At 36.8% G+C, this 26,742-nt stretch overlaps 1 protein-coding gene across 1 annotated transcript in view; it reads left to right on the top strand.

The window, feature by feature from the left end:
* atp10a (ATPase phospholipid transporting 10A) overlaps window positions 1–25,714 on the top strand; it is a 53,669-nt gene extending 27,955 nt beyond the window's left edge. The window contains exons 10-21 of the mRNA XM_084127877.1: window positions 1,180–1,741; window positions 6,946–7,049; window positions 8,171–8,297; window positions 8,417–8,601; window positions 10,628–10,979; window positions 15,852–15,928; window positions 18,151–18,276; window positions 19,185–19,385; window positions 19,955–20,035; window positions 21,094–21,198; window positions 23,359–23,546; window positions 24,858–25,714. Of these exons, the coding sequence (XP_083984003.1) occupies window positions 1,180–1,741; window positions 6,946–7,049; window positions 8,171–8,297; window positions 8,417–8,601; window positions 10,628–10,979; window positions 15,852–15,928; window positions 18,151–18,276; window positions 19,185–19,385; window positions 19,955–20,035; window positions 21,094–21,198; window positions 23,359–23,546; window positions 24,858–25,593 (2,844 nt within the window). The 3' untranslated portion in view covers window positions 25,594–25,714. The remainder of the gene's footprint in view (window positions 1–1,179; window positions 1,742–6,945; window positions 7,050–8,170; window positions 8,298–8,416; window positions 8,602–10,627; window positions 10,980–15,851; window positions 15,929–18,150; window positions 18,277–19,184; window positions 19,386–19,954; window positions 20,036–21,093; window positions 21,199–23,358; window positions 23,547–24,857) is intronic.
* Window positions 25,715–26,742: the final 1,028 nt, after the last annotated feature.

The following is a 26,742-nucleotide window of genomic DNA, read 5'->3' as shown; positions in this document are numbered from 1 at the left end:
GAAGATGCATGGCCTATCCTTCATTGTATAATCTTTACCCTCTGTGAATTTATGGCATGAGTTTCCCTCAAAACCCATCCTGTCTGTTGCCATCTGCATACTTCTTATAAGTGTGTGTTTGTAAGTTCAGTTTGATGCTGCAATCAAAGACTTGTCCTCCCTTCATGATACAAATCTGAGCTTAAACTGAGTGATTTGCATTTAGTTTAATGAAACTGATGTCTGATAAACTGCTTAAAGTTCTGCTGTAATTCATCCTTCTCTATTAACATGCAGATTCTTAAACATTGGGGAAACTAAATTAAAAAAATGAATCTCCTTTCAGATAGATAGATAGATAGATAGATGTGTCTGTTTGAGCATAAACAACATCTACAAAGTTACAACGCTCAAAGTTCAAAGCAAAGGGAGATATTTTCTTTTAAAGAAATAGATTTTTAAGGACTACAACAAACGGCTGGTAGGGACTACAGGACATTCCTCCCGGGTTAGTGACATCACCAACCCTAAAATTTACATAAACCCCGCCCCCGGGAACGCGATTTATAGATTATCATGACAGAATATGCTAATCAATGACTAGAAGATAACTACACAAGCTTCATAAATTCATCAACTAACCATTCAGAAATGTTGTCTACATGTTGTCACTTCTTCTTGAGTCTCTCCATTTTTGTCTGACTCCGGTTTGAACATTAAAGGTTAAAAGTTTTTGAAATTTTCAGGACACAAGCTGTTGTAGTTCTGCCCCCTGTGCGGGAGCAGCAGCTCATTTGCATTTAAAGGGACAGACACAAAAATGGTGCGTTTTTGCTCACCTTCAAAAAGTGGCTATTTTAACATGCTATATAAAAATATCTGTGGGGTATTTTAAGCTAAAACTTCAAATACACACTCTGGGGACAACATAGACTTATTTACATCTTGTGAAATGGGCATTATACCAACCCTTTAAACAAGCATACTTAACACATGAATTCAGTTAAGTATTCAAATATTTATTGTGGTTACCATATGTGCGATAAAAAACATTTGCCTTGTCTTCTATTATGGAATGAATCTTCCACGAGTTTGGTTGCCATATTGAAAAAACAACTGTTGCATGACTTTTTAAAGTGATTCAATCATGCACAAATATTTAAGGAGTTTTATTTTGACTATTTCTTTGGATCTTATCAGGTGCGTCGCTTCGAGTTGAAGTCTCCAGTGAAGACCATCGAGGATTTCATCAAGCGCTTCACTCCAAGCCGCCTGACCTCTGGCTCCAACAGCAGCAGCTCCTCCAGTCTGACCACCAACCGCTCGTCCTCCCATAAAGTGGGCTGCAGCATGCTGTCCTCCCCTTCGGCCGAGAGCACGCTCACCAAGCTGAATGAGGAGAAGCGTCCTGAGCATGACCTGCAGCATGCCTTCAGCCCCGTCCCACCCAACTTTGATAAAACAAAAGCTTTGGCTCAAGATGAATGCGAGCTCAGATATGAGGCGGAGTCACCGGACGAGGCAGCTCTGGTTTATGCAGCCCGGGCCTATAAGTGTGCTCTCGTTGGACGTTTACCAGATCAAGTGACCGTGGAACTTCCACACTTGGGCAAGCTAAGCTTCGAGCTTCTGCACACACTGGGGTTTGACTCCACAAGAAAGAGGATGTCAGTGGTGGTAAAACACCCGCTGACTGAGCAAATTACTGTCTACACCAAGGGTGCTGATTCGGTCATCATGGATTTGATCAGACCAGCTACAGGTATGCTAGCATTGATGTGCACACTGTTCCCACACCTTTTCTAGGGTTCAAAATTTAGGTTGCTCCATTCTGGTGCATTGAAGTGTATGTTTAAAATATAAAACAGTGACACGGTCCAGCTTGAGTCATGTCCCAGTCCCAATGCCCCTTTCGCTTCCTATAATACAAAAAGTTCAAAAGTTTGGACTCTCCATGCGGTAGGAAAGTTTTTTTTTTTTTTTTTTATGTACTTGCCTAGGATGCATTTATTTAATGATAAATGTATAGTATTACACAATATTCATACATAATATTTATAATTTAAAATAACTTATTTCTATTTTCATATTTCAAAAAAAATTTCAGCATCCTTTCTCTAGTCTTCAGATAACATGATTCTTTAGAAATCTTTCTAATATGCTGCTTTGGTGCTCAAGAAACATTTCTTATTTTTTATCAATGTAGAAAAGTTGTGCTGCTTAAAGGGTTAGTTCACCCTAAAATGAAGTCATCATTTACTCTCCCTGGTGTTGTTCTAATGCCATAAGCCCTTCTTTCTTTTTCAGACCACAAAAGGAGAATAAAAAAATATATAAGTCTCGCCCGCACTTGTCCATATAATGGCAGTGAATAGCAACCAGCATTAAGCTTTTTATGAAAAGACAAAAAATATTACAGAATGATCTCATGCGATATGTGTCGTATATTCCAAGTGTTCTCAGGGTATACGAAGGTTTTGTTGAAATTAAATGCATTATTTAATTAAAATCCTGACCTTGGCCGTTGGTCTTGCATTACATTTACATTTACATTTACATTTATTCATTTAGCAGACGCTTTTATCTAAAGCGACTTACAAATGAGAACAATAGAAGCAGTTAAAACTAACAATAGGACAACAATATGCAAGTGCTATGACCCTTCCCAGTTTAATCTAACGCAGTACGTGTACCGTTTTTTAAAGTGTTAGTATTAATAATACTATAATACTAGTGATAATAATTAATAATAATATAATACTAGTGTTAGTATTGTTGCCGTTTTTTGAAACTTCTTCTGTGCTCGACTGCGCGTTTGTGGATTTTTTATTATTATTATTATTATTATTATTATTATAATTTATTTGATTTTTTTGGGGGGATTCTTATTTGGATAGAATAACATGTAAAAGTTTTAAACAAACTTGTGTATATAACCACCTTGAGTGTGGTGCATTATTTTTCATTAATTCAATGGCCCGGTGTCAATTATTGCTTTTTTACAACCCAGTCATCACAACATAAACTCATAACATCTTATTGAAAAAAAATGTATCTTATTGAAAGTTGGAAGCTACAGTTCTGATATTGATTCCCATTCATCTATAAAAGACACTTTCCATAAATTTCGCCAGCTATAATTTCAACTGTCTGTAACTTTAGAATTATTCATTTTATTTATTAATGGCTCTTCTCTTTTATATTTGGAATTCATATTAACAAACGTTTGGCATGCTGTCAAACCTTCCCCCCATATGAAATGAATCAAATATTCTGGGTTAGTTTATTTTGATGTTCAGTGTTGATTATGCTTTAGAACGCTTGTTGATCGTATTAAAGTTTTAATGAAGTCTGTGTTTTCTTTTCCATGTCCCAGTTAGACAGTGCATGAGGCCTATTCCAGCAGAATTAATGAATAACGGCGGCTCACGGCCAAATGGCCGAAAGTCATCTGATTTCTTCAGAACATTAAATGGATACTTTTTTCCAAGAAATTAAAAGAGAGCTGGCAACCATCTACTAAGAGCAGACAGTGAGACAGTGTGATTTGTTTTTTTCAGGATATGTTTGGAATTTGTCATGTCTTTGGAGTGCTTAAAGTGGCCCCTGGATTTTGATGTACACAGTTGATCAATGCTGATAGACATTTAATTCCCAACATAGTAAGGTCATGTCCCTGTCGTCCCCTTCACCCAAACATCTGCTGGATGGCTTCCAGTTTGTTCCTCGCTCTTGATGTAGCCAAGGGTTTTAGTGGTAATAAACTATCCTAATGGCATAGGTAGACTGGCTTGTTAGTATTCCAGGCACGATAACCGACTCAGTGGCAGTTTTCTCTAATGCTGTGGACAAAAATGACTGAACAGAAGTCCTACATACATAGCCCTGTGCTTTATATCTAAATGTCAATGCGTGAGCCAAAAAAAAGAGAGAAAACTATGGCTTAGAATAGTTTACAAGCAGTCTAGTTGCTCAACTTTTTTGAGGAAAGAGCAGAATAAACCAGAGAACATTTGTTTGTTTTTTGTTGTTGTTTTTTTACATTTTTTCACTGTGGTATGTTGCCAATTACAAAAGCAAACAATTTATTTCTCATTTTGTAAAAATAAATAAATAAAAAAGCACTTACATATGTCAATATGGCAGTTCCAGAAGGTTAAGAAGCAGAAATAGGATGTTAATGTTTTTGTAAAATTTGTAATATAAAAATGTGTGTTATTTGAATATTTTGGTAATATTTTTCAAATTGTCACGGACAATTTGGGGTTCTAGAAGGACAAATTTCTGGTTATTCGTTGCCGACTGCAGAAAATCATTATTTTGTCTTGTTTTATAATAAAAATATCTAAATACACTTAAATCAAGATTAATTTACTTGGAGCAATACTGCAAAGATATTAAGTCTATTTCAACTTTTTCAGCACTGACAGATTTTGCCACTTTGTTTAATTTGCTTATACTTAAAACGAGTGATTAAAAATCTTCTTGTGAATCAAGACAAAATATTTATTCAAGCTACAGTCTATAAATAGTCGTAATAAAACAGTGCTGCTTCTCAAGTAAATGTATCGTTTCAAGGATATTTAACTCAAGCCGTGTCTCAGACAGCGCGTGAATACTGAATTGAGCTCTTTCTTCACGTCGTCTTGTGATTGAAAAGACAAATTCACAAAAAGTATCCTAGTAAACCTAATCAGTTATGTCTTAAGTGAATGCAAACAGTTGAGAAAGAAAACGCATGTGTAAAGTATCAGTAGTCTGTATTGGATCTGTGCAGGTCTTAAAGTTACAACAGCCTAATAATCCTGCTGTTGTCTGTGTTGATAAAACTACAAAAGATAAAGAGAAAAACACTCCTGAATCATTTTTTTTTTACCTTTAATAAGTTTAAGGTTTAGTGCATTGAAAATTGAGATTGTGCTGACTTTTTCTGACTATATGGACCATAAGTATTTCTACTCCAAGTAGTTAGGAAGTTTCCTCTCATTTACTCTCTTACATGTTTAGTTGGCAGTCTAGAAATGTGTTTAGAGACCTAGGTTTATTAGTGTCTAGCCTATCTGGGGTTAGTTAGCATGGGACTGCAAACACACACCCAGACTGTGCCTCACTACAGACTGTGGATTATTTCATGCACACAGAGACACACATGCTCAGTATATTTTCCTGTACTTTTGAATCCAGAACCACTGTTCACCTCTGGGTGTTGGCTTCTAATTAGCACAGTGGACCAACTGAAGGTACAATAGCTTCTTTCAGAAGCAGTGGGATATTTGCCATGCTTGTCTAATGACACAATGTGTAAAAACAGACTACAGATGCCAGCTTGAGCCACACAGCTTTCAGTGATTTGACCAGTAAATTGTTGTAACTTTGAAGTTATAACTTCATTGACATAAAGCAGTTTTGACCGTGCAACCATAAAGATTTGGAAGAATCAAACAGTACCTGTGTGTTTCCAGTCATTATGTAACATGTTAATATGAAGCACAAGACAAATGTTTCTGAATGTTTGGAAGGAACACGATGTTTTGCTGTGGGAATGGCAGTAATTTCCGTCTTTCAGTAATATGACACTGGTGCATAATTTTTATTTTAGTGAGTAACATTCTCTCTGGTTACATTTCCAGACTAAAGCTGTTAGTTATTATACAATCCATTATGACAGCCAGGTCTAGGCCTTCTGTGTTGTTGCTGTGTGTTTTTTGGTGGTGTTTAGTTTTTGGTGGTGTTCTTGTTTTGTTTTTCGGTTTTGGTGTCTTGTTTTGCGTTTAGTTTTTGGTGTCTTGTTTTGTTTCGTTTTTTTCTGTCGTTTTGTTTTTTTAGTTTTTGGTGTTTTGTTTAGTTTGTGTTTATTTTTTGGTATGTCGGTTTCAGTTTTTGGTGTAGTTTTGTTTTATTTTGTTTAGTTTTTACTGTGTTTAGTTTTTCGTCTGGTTTTGTTTTCTGTTTAGTTTTTGGTGTCTTGTTTTTAGTTTTGTGGGGGGGGTTTGTTTGTTTTTGGTGTTTGTTTGTTTTTTTGTTTGTTTTTAATTGATTGCCTTTAAAGCTTACCTAAAAAACAAAACGCCAAGATATTATTGATGTTGCTGTGTTTTTATGGGGGGGGGTTTTAGGTGAAAATGTAATTTTTTTTTGTTTGTTTGTGTACTAAGCCATTCATAGATTGACTTACCAAAGAAATAGTATGGTGGTTTTGTGGAGCTTACAACATTCTCTATTTAGACAGTCCCAATATGTCAACTTCTGCCACAACTTTTCAACAATAAGACTGTAGGAGTGTTTGGGGAAACATGCTGTCATTAATGGTGCATGGGAAGCATCACTTACTTTTGCTTATACTAAAGTATTAAACTTGGTGTCATAGGTTCTCCCACACTCTGTGTGCTGTTGACATGAGTGATACCACTCCATTTGTGTTACTAGATTAAAATTGCACACTTCGCCTTTTAATACTGTTGCTTAATTTGATGACATTGATACCGTTTTCATTTTCACTCTTTGGATGGTCATGTAAGGGCATGCTATGGGGATTTAGTTTATCTATAGAATTATTAAGAGCATGTAATACCTGAGTCAATGCATCAGTCTCTGGAAAAACGGGTCCAGTCGTCCCACAGTTGCAGGGATGGTGATGAATCATTCTGTGAAAATGTGAGGTTTGGCACCCTCACCCCCTCATCTTGGCTGACTGTCCTCCATGTTGGGAAGTGATCATCCCAAACAGTTTGTTCTGCTCTTCCTGCCAGGAAGCAATGCACTGAGCAATATCGCAGGAGCGATAAACCTCAGAATGCAGAGTTATCCAGTCAACCTGTCAAAACACTTGTTGAGGAAGCCAATGGCAACAAAGAGAACCAACCTTAAAGAGGCTCAAGTGATTAGTTTAGGCTGTCTGCTTACATTGTGTTTTTCTGATGAATTGCCTAATTCTCTTGTTGTTGTTGTTGTTTTTTGTTTTTGCAGATGATTGCAAAGGAAAGCGACAAAGGAAAATCTTGTATAAAACTCAAAACTACTTAAATCTTTATGCTGCAGATGGCCTCAGAACGCTTTGTATTGCCAAAAAGGTAACAATGACTTTCATTAATAATTAGATAATTATATTGTATATTGCAGTGCATTTGATGTACAGTGCATTTCCAGTAAATAGTAAGACATGATGCAGTGGGCAAAGAATATAATATGCGGTAAAATATACACTTACACAAATAAAGTTTTTGAATTAACTGAATTACATTAATTTGGGTTATATTGATGTGCATTTAATTTGATTTAATTTATCAACATATCATTCAAATAAAACCTTTAATCGATTTAAAGCCCTAATTTTTATTTTCACATTTACACTTTTGGGTTGTCTTCATGGATACAAACTAAGTGTTTGCCTTGTAAAAAGTGTTTTTGCACAGATGGTTTACAAGTGTGTGAGCTTTTACCCAGAGTGCTGATCTGTGTGACAGATCAACAACCCTCTCTCTCTCACTCTGTCCATCATTCTCTCTTCTCTCTTCTCTCTCCATATCTCATGGATGGTAATATATGCCCTCACTCTCTTCTCTGACTTGTTAACCCGGTGTCTTGAGCTCCTTGTGGGAGTCTGATGTGATGAAATGTGTTGCTTGTTTTGCTTTGTTTTCTCCCCCCAAAAATTTCAACAAACCTTCACATGCTCACCCGGACCTACAGATTTCTGCTGTCATAGACTTTTAACCAACAAAACATGTTACTTTTTTCTCTCCATTTCTTAGTCACTAATTCCCAGCTAAGATCTAACACTGGTTTAATAAAAGTATGAATTGTTGGGGGGGGGGTTGGCATGGTTCACAGCCACTGTTGCTAAAGTCACCTTAACAGAAGGGAAGCTTTGAACAGCTTGGGTACAATTATTTTTCACACAATTAAGTGTGAAATCATACATAAATGGAGCTGCTTAAAGTTTAACAAGCCTCTTATTGTGTTAGTTTTATTTTCTCCACCTGTTTGTTTTTTAAGCCAACAACCAGAATACCTTTATTGCGTTCTTCACTTTTTCCTTTTTTCTCTTCGAAACTTTTTTTTGATGTTGTACTACAGTTAGGCAATCCCTGCGTTATCCAAACTCGTTTATCACAAATAATATTTATTGAACATCACTGAGCTGATGTTACACCTCTATCAGTGATGTGGTGATAGTTTTTGTTTGGTCCAGGTGCTCAGTAAGGAGGAGTACGCCACTTGGCTACAGCGCCACCTGGAGGCCGAGACAGCCATACAGAAAAGGGAGGAGCTGCTATTTGAGTCTGCATTACGACTGGAGACCAACCTCCAACTTCTAGGTAAAATTAGTTCCTAAAGCACTCTTAGTCCATCACAGGACTTATTTATGCCCAATGTTAATATACATCTCAGGGTTCAAAACACAAGTGCTTAGTACCATATACATCTTTTTCAATAGGAGCAACAGGTGTTGAGGACAGACTTCAGGATGGGGTCCCCGAGACTATCGCCTCGCTGAGGAAAGCGGGCCTTCAGATCTGGGTGCTGACAGGAGATAAACAAGAGACTGCCATCAACATTGCCTATGCTTGCAAACTGCTGGACCCTGAGGAGGAGATAATCACTCTTAATGCTGACTCGCAGGTACACCCAACATGCACTGCTGCAGTCTCTTCTTATGGGCTCTGCTCTTTATTATCACTTCCTTCTCCCTCTGGTTGCTGACTGAGTGAGAATTCTGTCTGCATCTGATGACTGTTTTAATATACGATTGATCTGTTGATTATTTCTTTAGTTAATCATTTAATTAGATTCCACCTCTACAAACAATATGAAAGTTGAGGGCCACAAGCACATCTGTTTTGAATTCAGAAATCACTAAATTTAATATGTGAACCGATTCATTGAAATTTGAAATGTTTGAAAGAATTGATTTACTGAAATGTTTCAGAATTCCCAACACTACAAGCATTGTTTAAAAACAATAACAATTACTCTTAGACTGCCCACTCCAGCTGACAAATTTTAGGAATGCTGCCCAGTCCCACCTTACAACTACAGGGTTTGGAAAATGTTTAATATCAGTTCTCACAAGGGGTTGAAAGCCTGTTTATAATTCTGTTTTATCTCAGGAGGAGTTTATGTTTTGATCTTGTATTTAATTATTAATTCTCTGATTTGATTATTGTTCTTGTTTTGCTTTTTGCTACCAGGAATGACAGAAATGTCTGAAGGTATTGCCCATAACATGTAGGCCTGATTGTGCCAGTTGAAAACCCAAACCATAGTTCCATTTCTACCACTATTGTAGAGTTTTGTTTGTTTTTTTCTTCTTCTTTTTTCTCCCTCCTCACTCATCAATACTGTATGGGTGTTTTTTCCATTATGGGCAATTCAATCTCCCAGGGGCTAGTTATTTATTTATTTGTTTTTATTGCTATAAATCTAACTGATCTCAGTTTCCTTTTGTTATTTGTAGGTCAAATGTCTTCTAGGTATAGAATTTTTTAATCTTTAAGTATGCAAAAAAGAAAAGCGAATTAGTGGTAGGCCAATATTTGCAGTTTTTTAGTCATTGGCATGGCCAGATAATAAATTATTCTGTTTGGCTGATAAGTGCCAAAAGCGGGACCATTATATTGATAGCGCAGCAGCAGGACTTTTATTTTGACTGTTTGTTATAGTGTTTACTTCCTTTTTAGTCATGTTTGTAACAATTTCTTTATTTGCAAAATAAATTATTGAAATATTAGCCTTGAAATTACCCTACACTAGATAAAAAGTTGGCTATTTTATTCCAAAAATGTTTAAAATGCAATTTCTTCCACATAATATTTTAAGCAAAATACATTATTTGAGATGTGGTAAAAAATCAGATTGTTAATTCAGGAAAAAAAAGAGAGAATTCTTATGTGATTCATACAGTATGTATTCACTGTTGGATGTTGTTAGTAGATACATTTAGCAAACTTACACCAAACTTTATCTGCATTCCCCTGTTTAAAATGTGTTAATAATTTGTCCTCTTTAGACCTAAAGGGCCAAAAGTGTCTATAGTTGAAAAAAACACCCATATACCAAACTATATCTGTATTCCCCAGCATGACATTGTCCACTGTTAGACTGTAGATGTCAACAGCTGGGCTGACTTGAATGAGCTTTTGTTATGTCTCATTTTGTCTCGTTAGGGAACACGTGAAGCATCCACATGAGTTTTGTTTTAAAAAACAAAGAGTTGTCATATACTGTAGGAATGTCTTAATCACTGACTCGTTGCATTAGTCATAACTCTCTCCTTGCTTAAAAGGATAATCCACCCAAAAATGAAAATGTTGTCATCATTTACCCACCCTCATGTCGTTCCAAACCTGTATGACTTTTTCAGTGGAAGATATTTTAAAGATTTATGGTATTACTATTCAAATAAAAAGAAGATATTTTAAGAAAGGTCTGCGTTTGTGTAGTCATACAGGTCTGGATCGACTTGAGGGTGAGTAAATGATGACAACATTTAAATTTTTAGGTGAAGTATCCCTTTAATAAAAGTGATTTGGTACAATAAATTTGTTATATAATTTATACCGAATTGCATTTCTTGTGTAACCCTCGTGAGATCTTCATTGTGTCCTTTTATGACCTTCCTGAATTTGTGTGTGTGGACTCTTTCCAGGAAACCTGTGCTGTATTGCTGGAGAACAGTTTGCACTACATCCAGGCCAAGTTCCTTTGCAACCCTCGACCAGATCCTCAAGCAGCTAGAGACTATGCTGGCATCCACTTCTCTTCTCCAGTGTGTTCCCCAGCCTCTTCTGGCCACTCCAGCCCGTTCCTGGTGCACCGGCTAGGGCTGGTGATCGACGGCCGGACCTTGGCCTACGCACTGGACAAGAGTTTGGAGGACAAGTTCCTGGCGGTGGCTCGAAGTTGTCGGTCCGTTCTATGTTGTCGCTCTACGCCCCTGCAGAAGAGCATGGTGGTCAAGTTGGTGCGCAACAAGCTCAAGGTCATGACATTGGCAATAGGTAAGTAAATGATTGTATTGGTTATTTTTCACAGGAGCAGTGTATTACAACCCCCTTTATGTAACATTTATGATGTTACAAAAGATTTATATTTCAAATAAATGCTCTTCTTTTTAACTTTTTATTCCTCAAATAATCCTGAAAAAAAAAAATCAGTTTCCACAAAAATATCAAGCAGCACAACTGTTTTCAATATTAATAATAGAAGGAATTTAATAGAATAAATATTTCTTGAGCAGCAAATCAGCATATTAGAAAGATTTCTAAAGGATCACGTGACACTGAAAACTTGAGTAATAGCTGCTGATAGCAAAGCTGAATATTCACAGGAATAGATACAAATATTAAATGTATTAAAATAGCAAGATATCTTCTCCATGGTAATCACAGTTTTTATCCTAACCAGCTGCGACTGCGTTACGCAATAATTCTTTTTTAGAAATATAGTTTTCGACATTGAGGCTGGAACAACAACATGCAAAGTATGACAATGATTATCCCAGGTAGGCTACTGTTTATGTGCTTTATTTAATATTAAAAGAATCAAATGTGAGTTTGAATATCACTTTGCGTGACCTTTATAGCCATATTGAAAGTGACAATTCACCTCAGATCAATGAAACAAGAATGCTCAAACTGTCAACTCAATGTGAATAATCAAGTGTATTCAATGACAAAGATTGTATTAGTCACTCAGTATGTATTTGTTATAAATAATATTATTATATAATCAAAAGCTTTGTGAGCTAAGTTGATCGTAGAGACCATTGGTTGCAATGGTACTACAATCTACTTAGGCCAGGGTTCCCACGGGTCCTTGAAATCCTTGAAAGTTTGTGAATCTGAAAAAATGTTTTCAAGGCCCTGGAAAGTTTTTGAAAATAAACATACATAGAGACAGGTCCTTGAAAGTGCTTGAATTTATTTTGTGCAATAAGTTTTCTGGAAAAAATTCCATATTCACTCCGCTCCCCTAATGTGTTATTTCGCCAACACTTCATGACCTATGCATACTAGCTTGCTTGATTTACACTAGTTAAGCGCATTTACGCGTTAGTTACGTTAAGTGTTTCCCGCATGAGGTACTTTGTGTTGTACGTTGCCATGACGTTCATGCACGCATGAAACTACCATGGTACCTCACCGTTTGTTGTTGGACATAACAAATATGTCCCCACATTAAGTCCTTGAGTTTGAGGGTATTGGACCTGGAAAGTCCTTGAAAGGTCCTTGAATTTGAAGTTAACCAAGGTGTGGGAACCCTGTTAGGCTTACGATGCTTTTGGGAAACACAGCCCAGATTGGTTTGTTCACGCATCTGACTGATCTGGTTCTTTGATATCAGCTCACTGATGCAGTGGGAAGATTATACAATATTTACATTATTATGCACTGATAAAGTCATGGATCACTTTTATGAAACTTTTGCATTCTTTTTGAAGCTTCAAAGCTTCAGCCTCCATTCACTCTAATTGCATGGAAGAGCACGACCAGTACAAAATATGTTCATTTGAGATCGGCAGCAAAAAAAGAAAAAAGTCATACAGGTTTGAAAAGATTTGAAGCAGAGTAAGTGATGACAGAGTTTTATTTTTGGGAGAACTGTGTAAACCCGTTTATCGGTCCAAATGGGGGTTTCCGCCAGAACGGCTGAAGGCGTGTTACTGTCTTTCCGCGTGGCAAAGTAATTTAATTCCATTTAAGCTTTTATCTGACTCCATTTTATATCTGACTCCATTGTATCACGACCTCGAATTTATTTTAGATTGCCAATTGGTTATTGGTCAGTTACATAATAGTTTAGCAATACATTTGATTGCTCTATTTAACTCTTTACTTATATTTTACCCGTTCATATTAGGAAGCTATGTCGCTCAGAGGTCCTCACGCCTTGTTTAACGTGGGTCTCACGATCACAAGCTCGCCAGCTTCGGTCACTAAACAGAGGTAATTGCTATATATCTGAGATTGGTCGCATTCACGCTTACACAATCAAAGATACTTTGGTATAGCCCCCGTGATTGCATGCACTTAAAATTAAAGTAACGTTTACCTCAGTAGAGGTATGGCCACTACTACAGATATAAATCAACCCACGTTGATTACATTGGTTTCCCACGTACACTTATCAAAAGTAACATTAAATTAAAACAGAGGTAAGACACACCCAGATTTAGGTTGGTCAAGCAGCACTTTTGCTGCCCTAAACGGAAATTCACTTCTTGTCTTTGCAAAACACGTACACTTGAATTAGTGCCAAATATTAGTCGTCACTTATCTGACGCAAAACTTGCGGTAACATACGAATCCGTTTAATCTACTTGGGAAAACAATTTCAGAGTCAGTCGGAATAAAATCAAATGTAACAATTTATGATGTCAGGTAAATGTATCATGGCAATTTCATAATCAGTTCAAAGATAATAAATACGAAACATCAATTGCTCTGGAATAAAGAGAGAAGATGCGAACCTGACATTATAAAATACATGATGCAAAGTGTTTTGCATACACTCAGCATCACGGGCTAATTTGAGTTACAAATCGCCCCGAGCCTCTTGTTGCAATTCATTATATACCCAGACCAAGACAGAAACTTTCACATGGAAAACATTTGCAAACAATGGGAATTTGCATTCAGAGTTTACACCTTTTGAGAGCAGGAGGCCATTTGCCTGGAAGACACACAAGTTATCTCTAATAAAACTTTAATACCTTTTGTTTTACTACTTTGGGAATGAGACCGTTGTACCAGTCGCACTGAGACATTTCAAATGATACCAAACATGTATAATTACTTTACACATTTAACATTGCATAGGTGCATAGTTTTAGGTAAGGAGGAGAAGAGGGGGAGCAGGGGGAGTTGGTGAGACTGTAAAAGTGAGGTGTGAGCTGCACTCTGTGGTGCGTCTCGGATGTTGCTGTTACATATGCAAGAGAGAGTTCAAATGTTAATTCTCAGGAGAGCCTTTTGCTTTCTCGCGGGGTAGCCCAGACTTACTGGCACCCGCCTTACAACTGTCCCTTTGAGCAATAAATGGTTCTTTCTTTGTAAGAAGCACAAAAGGTAGCATAGATGTTCTTTTTTTGTAGTTTCTTGTACTTTTTGCTTGGCAAGTGGAATTTGGAGATTAATGGTACCCAGTGTTGCCAAGTAAACATTTCAGTGGTGACTGGACAGCACGTGTCTGTCCTTTCCCCAGCGCAGAATGCCACATTTACAAGCCTACGCAGCACTCTGGCTAATTATCCAGATGGCTTTAGGGAGAGAGATAGATGCAAGGTGCATCGAGGCTGAACCACCTGCCTGCTGGAAGAGCAGGTTACCTCAGGTCATACCCCTGCCGTAAAGATTTTGTAATTCATTTAAAATTTCTCCTTTAAAAGAAAGGAGCAGTTTTTTTTAAACCTTAACTATCATTTTGGATGAAAATGTGAGAGGGAGTGCTCAAACGACCCTCAGCAGTGGTGCAAATAAACTCCTTTGCCTTCGAAATTGACAGACTTCATTACAGAATGAATCAGAGCCTTGTCTCTAATGAACAAACTTTTATGGTGTACAGACACGTTCACAGCAGATGTTACCGGTTCTCACGCTAAGCTTGTTTGCTTTATTTAGTGTACTTCAAATAAAGGTGGTCTTGTTGAATTTGGCGGCCATGCTTGTTTGTTTCAGTTTAGACAAAGGCGACTGACGGTCTCAGCAGGCTTTTACTTTTCTTTATACTTCAAAGCCTACTAGCTTTTTAGCTTGAAAGTCAGCTTTTGATGATAGCTTGGGGTCAAGCCTGCACTGCGCCTTATGCCTCAGGCAACAGAAGATGGTTTTAAAAAACCACCTCGAGGCAGATTCAAAGGTCCAAGACAAACATCTTTGAAAACATATTATGTGTTAACTGATGTAGACTCTGCCTCTTACCATACAGAAGATTCACATGCTGTCAATTTGGTTCATAATTATGTAACTGTCTTATCATTGTTTATATTTTCTTTCAAAAAGGCCACACCTTTATTCTAGTGTTTATAATAGTGTTCACACTTGATTTTAATTATAATATAATAAAAAAAAAAAACAAATAGCCATTTGTTTTATTTCATTTCATTTTATTGTTTTATTTTAAACCCATTATCAACTGTGCTTCATAATTTCTAATCTCACTAGAAGGTTTCCTGTGATCAGATATTCTGAAAAATTAATTGACTTAATTGACTTTGTATACTCGTTTTTTTTTTTTTTTTCTCTAACTGCTATTTCATAATTTCAAACTCTAACAATCAAACACACAAACCTTTAACCCACTCTGTCTAACCCAGTTTAAAGCTATAGAACCATTAAAATTCAAGGCTTTCAGACAGAGCGTTGAGCCAACATTTGTGTCTTTGTCCCATTTTCTTGTTGAAGTTTCGGTTTAATAGTTTAACAATGTGCTTCGTTTAGTTTAAGAAGTTCATTTGTAACATTTAGATCTTTTGCGGTTCAAACGTTGCTATATGAATTTGCAGCTCAGGCTTCACCAAGCTTAAACTGATTAATGGCATGCAAAATTTACCATGACCGTCCCCTAATACTGGGTTCCTTCCTGTGTAATTTGACTTTGTAGTAAGCATTTTTCAGACTATAGATGTGTAAAAGGTGACATTGATGTAATGTCATGTCACCCCGTTAATGTCATTCTGGTTTATTTCAGAAAACACAGCTTGCTTCTGGGCTCTTTTGCGTTTAATTTATGTTGTTTATTTCTGCCAGCAGAGCACTTTGCTGCTGATGCAATGTTTGCATTAATGCAGGCTGACATTGTGCAAAGTGAACAGGAATTAATAAATCCTATACCCTCTCTCTTGACCTCTCTCTTTTTCTCATTCATCCTAGGTGACGGAGCTAATGATGTTAGTATGATCCAAGTGGCTGATGTAGGGGTCGGAATCTCTGGACAGGAGGGCATGCAGGTGAGGAGAAACTGAAAGAACAAGGGGAAGTAATGATGTTTAAAAGAGGATGGGGATGGACGAGATGACTGCATTCTGGCTAAACCTAGTGCATACAGTGTGAGCAAACTTTATGCACTGCCTCAAGTGTAGAGTACAAGAGGAATGAACATTGCAAAGCAGGACTGCAGAGTTAATGCACCAAAGATATACATAATTCATGTTTTATGAAGATGTTTTGGCCAAGATATGGAGAGACAGTTGATAAATGGTACCTTACACCAGTGGTTCGCAACCGGTGGTTTACAACCCAATTATGAGTTGTAGATCTCATAAATACAAATGATAAGATGCAGTTAACCGTATTATTGAGTATAGTTACATATTTTCTGATGCATAAATTACACAGAGTTATAATCCAAATGTGCCGTTTCTTTTTTTTCTTTTGATTTGTACGTTGCTAAACAAGGACTATAACAATTACCACAGCAATGGGATTTTATGTGTTTGACAAATCTGACAAACACTTTTGTGCTTGCATGTTTATAACCATCGTGATCCAGGATAGGATAGTAAAATACACTAAAGTTTGAGGTCGGTAACAGTTTTTAATGAAAGAGGTCGCATAAGCTCAACAAGGCTGCATTTATTTGATCTAAAATACAATAAAAACAGTAATATTATGAAATATTTGATTCAAAGTTCAAAACAACCGTTTTCTTTATTAATATATTTTAAAATGTAATGTATTCCCACTTAAGAAACATTTCTTAAGACCAGTGTTGAAAAAAATTGTGAAAATTGTGAGGCATTTCTTTTAGGATCTTTTGATAAATTGAATTGAATTGACCTCAAAGTTTTGAACAATATGTAGTTTTGTTATATAATATAAATTGTGTGTGTGCTATAAAATGCTAGTTGATAAAGAGTTCAGCAAGAATGTGAAGTATAAAGTTCATCCGTTTCTATGCTTTATTTTAGGATATTTTCCTCGAGTTAATAGTACTGTATTAACTTGCCACTTGATTTAAAATCTGGGTCCTGAAGCAGAACCGGTAGAGAACCACTGCCTTATACAACCTTTCTGTTAAATGGACACTTCCACTGATATATTGACCCATGCCTTTTCTTAACGGCAGTTAACCTAAATGCACTGTATTGCAGTGGCAGCAGTCTGACTTTTAGGTGACTTGCAGCATATGGCTGCTTCAGCGCTTCATTTATAAAGCACCCTCCACTTGTTCGTCTCTGGGAACAGCAAATCTCATTCTGGTTTCTCCGAAAATCTCTACGTTGCCCACAAAACACTTACCCACCCCCCTCAGCCCCGTTCTCAGTGGCAAGCGTACAGAATCTTCTGAGGTGGGAAGAGAGACTGGAAGCGCCATGAGCTCATCTGTTTGACGCTCTGTCTCATTAATTAATTCAGAGAAAGATCTGGACGCAATGAGGCGCCACTCTACGCTGTGTGCTAAAGGGCTGCTCTTATCTGAGATCTCGTTGAGGCCAGCATTCAGTATAAACAACCATAATGAGAATCTGCTAGTGACTCTGTCCCGTTGACATAAATGTACCAAACACTGCAAGGTAATAACTAATCTCACCTGCTTTTTTTATACCTTTTTTTTTTTTTTGCTTGATGTTGAGAGAATGACAGTGAACATGGCTGATGGTTCTGTCAGGCCAATTGTAACTGATTAAAATCCCCAAATGCTATTAGAGACGACAAGGCAGTATCTGTCACGCTGATAGATGACATGTTAACTGCCTGACGCGTGCAGCTGTCGGAAACGTATCATAAAGAATAGATGGGTGATGGACGGAGGATCGTTTTCACCAGATTCCACAGGCAGGGAGGCTTTTCATAGTTCTTTTATGCAAAAATGTCCTTACAAGTGTTTTGTCACCAGGCTGATGTTAATCTTTTGTCTTCTGAATGTATATGGATGCCATGCCACCATTTTTGTGTCTCACATGATGGATCTTTTGGGCCTCAAGGCAGATGTCATCAAAATCCATTTTATATGAATATGTTTGAAAACTTGAACTCATTGGGACAACATGTAACAGAAGCATAGGGAAACGGTGTATATTGAAAAAAAAATATATATATACTCAAAAAAATTTTAAAGCTATTCTACCTTTCTGAGTATTTGACATTGTTAATAAAGGTTTGACGACATTTATATTGTGACCACATTTACTGTCTTTGACTGTTCTGTTCACATTGTGTTCATTCATAGGCGGTAATGGCGAGTGACTTTGCCCTGCCACGGTTTCGATACCTGCAGAAGCTGCTCTTGGTTCATGGCCATTGGTGTTACTCTCGTCTCGCCAACATGATCCTCTACTTCTTCTACAAAAACGCTGTGAGACCCTGAAGTTTCCTCATTTCATGATTATAATTTGCTTTAATATATAGGTTGATCTACTGCAAAGGAAATTTGAAGAACTATATGGCAGGGATAATATATAAGCTAATCATTATTGCAAAATTGGTGATCAGTCTTGTATCATTCTGAGGTTTATTTTGCAATAATGATCAGCTCGCTGTATATTATCCTGTTTATTACATGGCTAATTACCAAATAAATACATACATGTGAATGAAATGCTGATTTTATGTTGGAAATAGTTTTATTGTGAGAAGGAAAATGAGTGATACAAGTGATATGGAAGGAAGAAATTAGTTTACAGGCTGTTCATGGATCCTGTAAAATTATTAAATCTTTTCCCCATACCATTCAGCCATAATCACATTTCATGAAGTTCAACTAAACATCTTGATGCCTTAAAATATCGCTGTTTAATCATTTTACATTTAATGATTAAACAGTGATATTTTGTATATTTGGTTTAATGAATTGGCCTTAATTTTTAAAACATAAATTATTAAATTTGCACTAAAATGTTTTTATGCTTTGAAATTAGTTTCTTTAAACATCCATTGCCTGTACTTCTGCCATTATACTAAATAAATTGACTTTAGGATTGACCAATTAGAATAGAGTATTCCAGAGAGTCATGTAATAATGCATCCAGTTTAACAGGTTGAAGTTTCATGACTAGTTTATAGTTAGAAGCTCTTAAACGTTGTTGTCTGTTCTTCATATACTCTTTGATTAATGAAGATCTATTCTTAGGGAGGTCCTAGAAACGTCTCGGACGTAATGAAGATGCATGACTTGTAATGAGGCAACAGCTGCAGACCTCATTGTAGGCCTTTTTTTTGTCTTTGTCTTAACCTTTTTCCCCTCTATTGTCTCTTTCACTCTAGATGTTTGTTGCCCTCATCTTCTGGTATCAGTTCTACTGTGGGTTCTCTGGGTCAGCCATGGTTGATCAGTGGTATCTGATCTTCTTCAACCTGATGTTCTCCGCCTTCCCTCAGCTCATCACGGGCATCCTGGACAAAGATGTGTCAGCAGAAACCCTGCAAGAGTTGCCACAGCTCTACATGAATGGACAGAACTCAGAGGTACCGCCAGAACATAATTACACCGTCCGTGAATAGCATAAATCGAATTATAATTGCGGTGGAAAAGACTATTGAAAGTGTAATGTAAATGGTAAATAAAACCCATGAACAGCGTTTTGCCACATGTATTCACACATGAGTTGCCCCCAGTTTGCAGCATCAGCAGATCCTCTATAAGCAGATGAAGTATTACCCATGCAACGGTTGCTGCAGATATTGCTTTGATTGTTTTTTGCTGACCCGTTTCAAAATGGGTCTTTTATTCTGTGCTGAGTTTCATGAGGGGGAAAACAGCACGAACAAGAGCAAACATTTTATAAAAACCACTAATCATCCTGAGAGTGCTGAAATTGTGCAACCTGGGATAATTAAACTGCTGTGGTTGCCTCTGCTTTGCTAACAATATGCCTCTGCAGAGGTCTTGCTTTAGTTTGATTTATTCACAAACCATTTCTTCACATTCTATGACTCCATTAGTGGAACATCTAATGACATTATAATAAAACTGGGATCGTCTGGAATCGTGGAATAGTTTTAACTGCCCCTGATTGTCTCAATTTCTTTTACAGGAATATAAACCCTACATGTTCTGGATGAACATGATTGATGCCTTTTACCAAAGTCTCATCTGTTTCTTCATCCCCTACTTTGTAAGTTTGATTTGATTTTTAGTGCATTTGCTGAAATTTCCATGCCAAATCCATGACTTGGCTGCTCAAGTATACCTTGGTTTATACCAAGTATAAACACTAAAGCCATTATTAATAATGCATTACGAAAGTATTTTTAAAGCATTAATTATTCCTTGCAGTGCACTTTGTAATGCATTGTATGGTCTCATGAATAATTGTAATCACAGTTATAATTCATTGCTACACCTCTAGAAATTATAATGCTTTAAAACACATGGCAAGCAACTAAGATGTAATCTGCAAATATTATAATGCATTTTTACAATTATTTATGAAAAGATATAATGCATTATAACATACATTATGAATACTGCTTTAATGCATTGTACATAAGCTTTAAGTGTTACCAAACATTCTAGTACAGTATTTAAAGTTTAAGTGCACTGCAAAAATGACTTCTTAACTACTCGTTTTCCAGTAAAAATATTGATTTAAAAAAATCCTTAAAACAAAAAAAGCTTATTTAAGATTAAAACACATAAGATTTTAACTCTTTACCCGCCAGCCACCACCATCTTTTTTGATCATTTTCACAATTTCATGGCCCCCAGAATATTTTTATTTTATGAATATCTAAACATGAAAAATATCAAACGAAACAACAGAACGTCTGCTTTAAAAAAAAATTAAGTGTTATTCTCTTTTTTATGAACACTTGAATTTGGGTAAGTTTCATTAAAGCAACATTTTGAGCAAAACGCTGAGAAAATCAAGTTTTTGACATATAACAGTGGAAACAGACAATTCTGTGTTTGGCAGCGAAAGAGTTAACTTTTTTTCATAGATCTTCACTAATTGTGTATTTTGTTTTATTGCACTGGCAGATTTTTTCTTTAAACCATCATCTTTTTAATAATTACAATTGATCTTGTTTCAAGGATTTTCAGATATTTTAACTGCAACTTTATACAAAAATACAAATTAAGAATAGGATTTTTGCAGAGTGTGATGTTAAAATACTTAAAATCAAGTCTATAAGTAAGCAACAGTGTTGTCTGAATGTCATATTTTTGCAGGCTTACGTTGACTCTGATGTGGATTTGTTTACGTGGGGAACTCCCATCACCACCTTGGCACTCTTCACCATTTTGCTGCACTTGGGAATCGAAACCAAAACCTGGGTGAGTAAGTCTTGTTTTATCAAATGCAAAATGTAATAGGATGGTGTGATGTTGTGGCTAAAACTCAGGGCCAAACTCACTCAGTCTTCATGGTTCTTCTGGATACCTTTTGGCAGTGTAAAGGCTAGGGTTGCCAACTTGTGGAAAGGAAAATAAGGGACAATCATGGTTCTTTATAGGAAAATAAGGGACAGAATAAGGGACACTCAAAATGTAGTGTACCACACAGTGCATATCATTCAGCTTCTGCAGTTAAATATGTGTACAAAAGATGTATAAAGGGTTCTCAGACAAACACATTTGGGTCATTTCGTGAAAAAATCAACCAAATTTCTGAAACTTTCCTGGCTCAAATTTTTGATTTTGTTAAAAAATATATTCTGAAGAAAGACAAACATAAATGAAGAAGAAAGCCAAAATATTAGGCTGCATGTGATGGATGTATATTTACTGAGAAATGTACAGTTTTGTAAAACAAATAAGTAATGTTAGCCTACGGTAAGTTACTTTAATGTAAAATGTTTCTCTTTTTTTTGATAACGTCTTCCCCCAGGTAGATTGCATGTTTTCTTGCTTTGCTGAATGTTGGACTCATGAACAATAATCACGTTGTGTGTAGTCGCCCAAACTGATTAGCCGGAATCAAAACGCGGCCATTGAAAGAATGGATTTGTCGTTAGCGCGTGTCCCGATGGCTGTGAAGCGGGAGCGACAGCCGGTAGAGGATTCTGCTGGGTCTTAAAGCCTTCCTCGAATGGCTATGTTCGCAAATCAAACAAAGATTTGTCTCAAAGAAATGGTTCATTCTCAATTTAGAGCGTATGCCTGAAAATACAGGACAAATGGCGTTCCGTATGGCTTTCATACAGGACGCTTCATTGATGCCCTGAAACTTACTTTGTACTGCTACATTATCACTGTTGCTTAAACTTCCTCTAAAACAATCCATTAGGGTGCAGCAATATGTATGAATATATATACGTCTTGTGTACGATCCACCTGAGGTTTGGAAATGATAAAGTGCTTTAGCTTTGCTGAAATCAGAAACCCATCCCACACATGTATATGAGGGGGAAGAGAAAGCAAGCCTTTCCTTACTTTCTCCAAGTATGAAATGAGGCTGAACACTGTAGTGAGGAAGACCAGGATGATGCTGACACGGCCAGAGACATTTTATGCAGGGAGCCTCCATGATTGGTTTGAACCGGGAGATAGTGCACCATCAGGGGCCATACATCAGCCTGACAGCCCATGCAGGAAGCCTGAATCCAGGCCAATGTGCTCGTCTCTCTCGCTCACTACGGTGGCGTATACATGGCCCACACGCACAGGGTGGCCAAAGCTAATAGTTGATTTTACCGATGCATGTCCTCTGGTGTATCGCGAACTACATTTATGTATGTGTGCAGCCCGTACCTGCTTCTCCTCTATTTTTCCCCTCTATTCATGAGCCGCTGGTTTAGATTTATGAGGGCGAATTGGATTAGAGCTTTTTCCATTACACCGGCACTGTAAATTTTCAGCTGACAAGTTTCGGTGCGTGAAAAATTTCCTCTGCAGCCTCACTGTCTTTCCGGACATGATGATGGCTTCTGGTGTGAAAGAGGCCGTTCTTCACAGTAAATGGCTCAAGTAGAGAGTAAACGTTTCCGATAGTTGGGCTGGCAGGTTCATCGTTCCACATGCTGCCTGGGAAAATGAACACATGTACTAGAGAGAGCGAGTGAAACTCCTTTTAGGTCATTTGAGGTGAGGTCAGCGTGGAGGCCAAGTATGCATCAGAAGGTCGTTGCGCGTAAATCTTTATGCGCAACCCTTTTCAGTTCCACAATTTGATGTATTTTAGGATTGAAACAACAAGCTTTACTCTTGCTACACCAAGTGCAAACTACATGCTCACTAGAGAATGGTTGAATTTTGACATTAGGTTTTCCATTTTCTGCTGTACATAGTGTAGAGACTGAATCACATCATAGAAATAACCAGAAACTCATTTGATCCAGTGTTCTTGCATTTTTTAATTCTCACTAATAACAATGTGAATAATGTATGAAGCGTTTTCAAATTTGTTCTCATTTTGAGTCATGGTACAATATCTAATTCGGGCAATTTAGCAACTCTTGGTTAACTCTGCCTTGATTGTCTTTAATTATTTCACAGACATGGATGAACTGGGTATCGATTGGCTTCAGTATAGCTCTCTTCTTTACTGTGGCGCTGTGCTACAACGCCTCCTGCCCAACCTGTTTCTCTCCCTCCAACACGTACTGGACCATGCAGAAGCTGCTGGTAGATCCTACATTCTACCTGATGTGTGTTGTCACACCTGTTACTGCTCTTCTTCCCAGGTATTTCTAAACTTGATTATGCCCTGTTGTAACTATTTGGCCTAATTCAATTTATTTGACCTAACCATTTATTTAAGTTGAATTCCATGTTGTTGTTTAGATAAGGGAAGTTTATGCCAGTGACAAATACAATATTACACATTTCTATTACATTTAATAGTTTAAAAAGCATATGGTATTTTAGTTTAGGATCTAAACTAGGTTAGGATCCAATTCTCACAATTTGTTAGTAAGTTATTTGTTAATAAGTAGCTTATTAGCATGCATATTACTAGGATATTGGCTGTTTATTAGTACTTAAAATGCACATATTAATGCCTTATTCTGCATGACCATATTCAACATCCTTAATCCTACCCAATGCCTGAACTTAACAACTACCTTACTAACTATTAACAAGCAGGAATTAGGAGTTTGAGGAAAAAGTTGTAGTTAATAGCTAGTTAATAGAGAGAATTGGACCCTAATCTAAAGTGTGACCAAAAATGTCAATATGAGAGGCAACTCAAACTGTCAATATGAAATACATACAAATACTCATTAGATCAAATACACCACTTGTTAAAATACACCACTTTGGGTTAGAGGACAGAATATATAGTTTGTACAGTATAAAAATCATTATTTCTATGGAAAGTCCCCATAAGACATGGAAAACATGTTTGTTTGTGTCTCGGAAAACCCTACATTATAGGGAAAAAATGTCCTTGTGGGGACATTTTTGGTCCCCATGAGATAAACAGCTTATAAGTCATACTAAGTGATTTTTTTTTTTTTTTTTTTTTTTTTTTTTTGAAAATGTAAACATGCAGAACATTTTCTGTAATGGGTAGGTTTAGGGGTAATGTTAATGTGTAATCATTATGTCTATAAAACATGAAAACACACACGTGTGTGTATGCTCTTATGGTTTGTAAACATTTTAAGGAACACTGAATGTGAATGCAATTAATGTCTAATAAATGTTTCAAAACACTTAATGACATTTTCTGTGATCTAATCTAAAGTGAGAACTATTTATGGTTAAGTTGTTAACAGAGCATTATACAGTATAACTCTTTACATATGAGCTAACTAAACAATAACACTTTAATTACAGTGACAATGAATAAAGAACTCACTATTTGTATATTGTATATTAATCTATTAATATTAACTACAGTTTATAAACTATGAATTAGCTATAAACTAATAGTTTGCAAATGATTTATAAGAGCTTTGTTACTGTAGACTTATAAAGTGTTACCATCATTTCTAATCACAGTTTTGTTGTTTCCTCTTTGCTAACTCTTTACTGTGTTCATTTCTCAGATACTGTTATAGAGCTTTTCAAGGAACTTTATTCCCAAACCCTGTCCACGTGGGAAGACAACTGGATAAACTGCCAGTGGACATGCGCAGGCTCTTCCTGAGCCAGAGCCAGATGAAGCTGGGTTCGCTCGGGTCACTGTTTGCCCCCCGCGCCCCATTTTTCCCTCTCTGCAGGCCTTTCCAGAAAGATTACGGGCCCAGGGTAAACCAAGCCCACATGAGTGGCACCAAACAGAAGGAGAAAGCTATAGCCAGCCCCATCCCATCAAAGAGCATGGAGATGCCGGACACACCATTAAGCTCAAAGAACTCTGACAACCATATCACACTCAACTTCAGAATGCAGGAAAAAGTTCAGTCCTGCAGACAGGGTTCAGACGGCCCCCTATCTGAGAACTTACACTGCGTGAAGGAATCTTCAAGTCCCAATACAGGCACTTTGCCGTACTCCAAAGACACTCCCGGCTCCAGGACTATTTTGGATAGCACGGGCTTGGAGGCCCCGCTGAGCCCAGTAGACCTCTGTCAGGTCGGGTTGCTCACCTCCACTCCGTTGCTTTCTCAAACCGAGACTATGCAGCTCATGTCGCCACCCAGAAGTTGTTTTTTGGGACAAAAGCTAGACGATGAGGAGCATTCAAACCAAAGATCCCTACTGAAACGGGCCGGGGATGTGGATCACACCCAGTCATCTAGCTGCCTTCAAGAACATTCACTCAAAACAACATTTCTATGATGCTTTCTACCCGCTACGCTGATTCAAATTTGCACGTTAGCTTTAAGAAATGTTATTATATATTCATGATTATTTTATGAAGATATAGGTTGGTACTACATATATATATATATATATATATATATATATATATATATATATATATATATATATATATATATATATATATATATATATATATATATATATATATATATATATATGTTTAGATGTATAAAGTTTAAAATAAAGTTTGTTTGTTTGTTTTTTGAGAGAGAAAGAGAGAGAGAGAGAGTGGCCAGCATATGCAAACTGGATGGTCTTATTTTTTACAATGACTGACTTTTTGAATTTTTTCTTTTTTTTCTTTGTAAACCATCTCAAAAGCGGAGGGGGTTTGTTTCTCGAGGCAGAAGCATACCAGACACATTCCTTTATCTGTTTATTTGAACCTGGATGTTCTGGCGCACTTTAAAGAACCTTCCTCTTCTACCATCAGACACTGCTGATAGCACTACGCTCGTATTTCCCCATCCCAGTCCTAGAAATTCACGATACCCTTCACTGTCAGTAGCTACAGAAATTCCGTGAATACTTTGCCAAAAGTGCACATGAGAAGTCATTTTCTAATACCTGAACTAATGCTTACTTTTAGATAAAGGTATGATCTAATTAAAAAAACTAGTAATGTGCTTAGCTGTGACTGGACTGGAGTCATTTGCATTAATGACAGCCTTAACAACCGTGTTGTAGTATGTCAGTAAATATTTTAACACTTTCTGAAATCAGATGATTTCTATTACTTTTTTTTTTTTTACTCTGACTTTTAATAAATTAATCATGCATGATTTTAATTCATCATAATGCCTTCATAACATTTGCTTCACATTCATATCTGCTATACTTTTTCATTTACATGAATAATCCCATTTAAAAATGTAATTAAAACACATTTATTAAAGTCAGATTAGGGTTTTTTTGCCACTTTAAATACTTTGTTATACAGCCAATCTAATGCATTAACTATCAAACTTATAGTTAAGGTGGCCATTATTCACATGACTCCCTCTGACTCCAGTCATAGCTCATGCTAGCGTTTAATTAGTTCTTGATTGGTTCATTCGTCAATAGTTTTGTTTTTGCTGTTAGATGGTCAATGCATAACACTGT

The sequence above is a fragment of the Abramis brama genome (assembly GCF_963993115.1).
Source record: "Abramis brama genome assembly, chromosome: 11".
Classification (NCBI taxonomy): Eukaryota; Metazoa; Chordata; class Actinopteri; order Cypriniformes; family Leuciscidae; genus Abramis; species Abramis brama.
The sequence above is the reverse complement of the archived record's forward strand: the minus strand, read 5'-3'. Positions and strand labels throughout refer to the sequence as shown.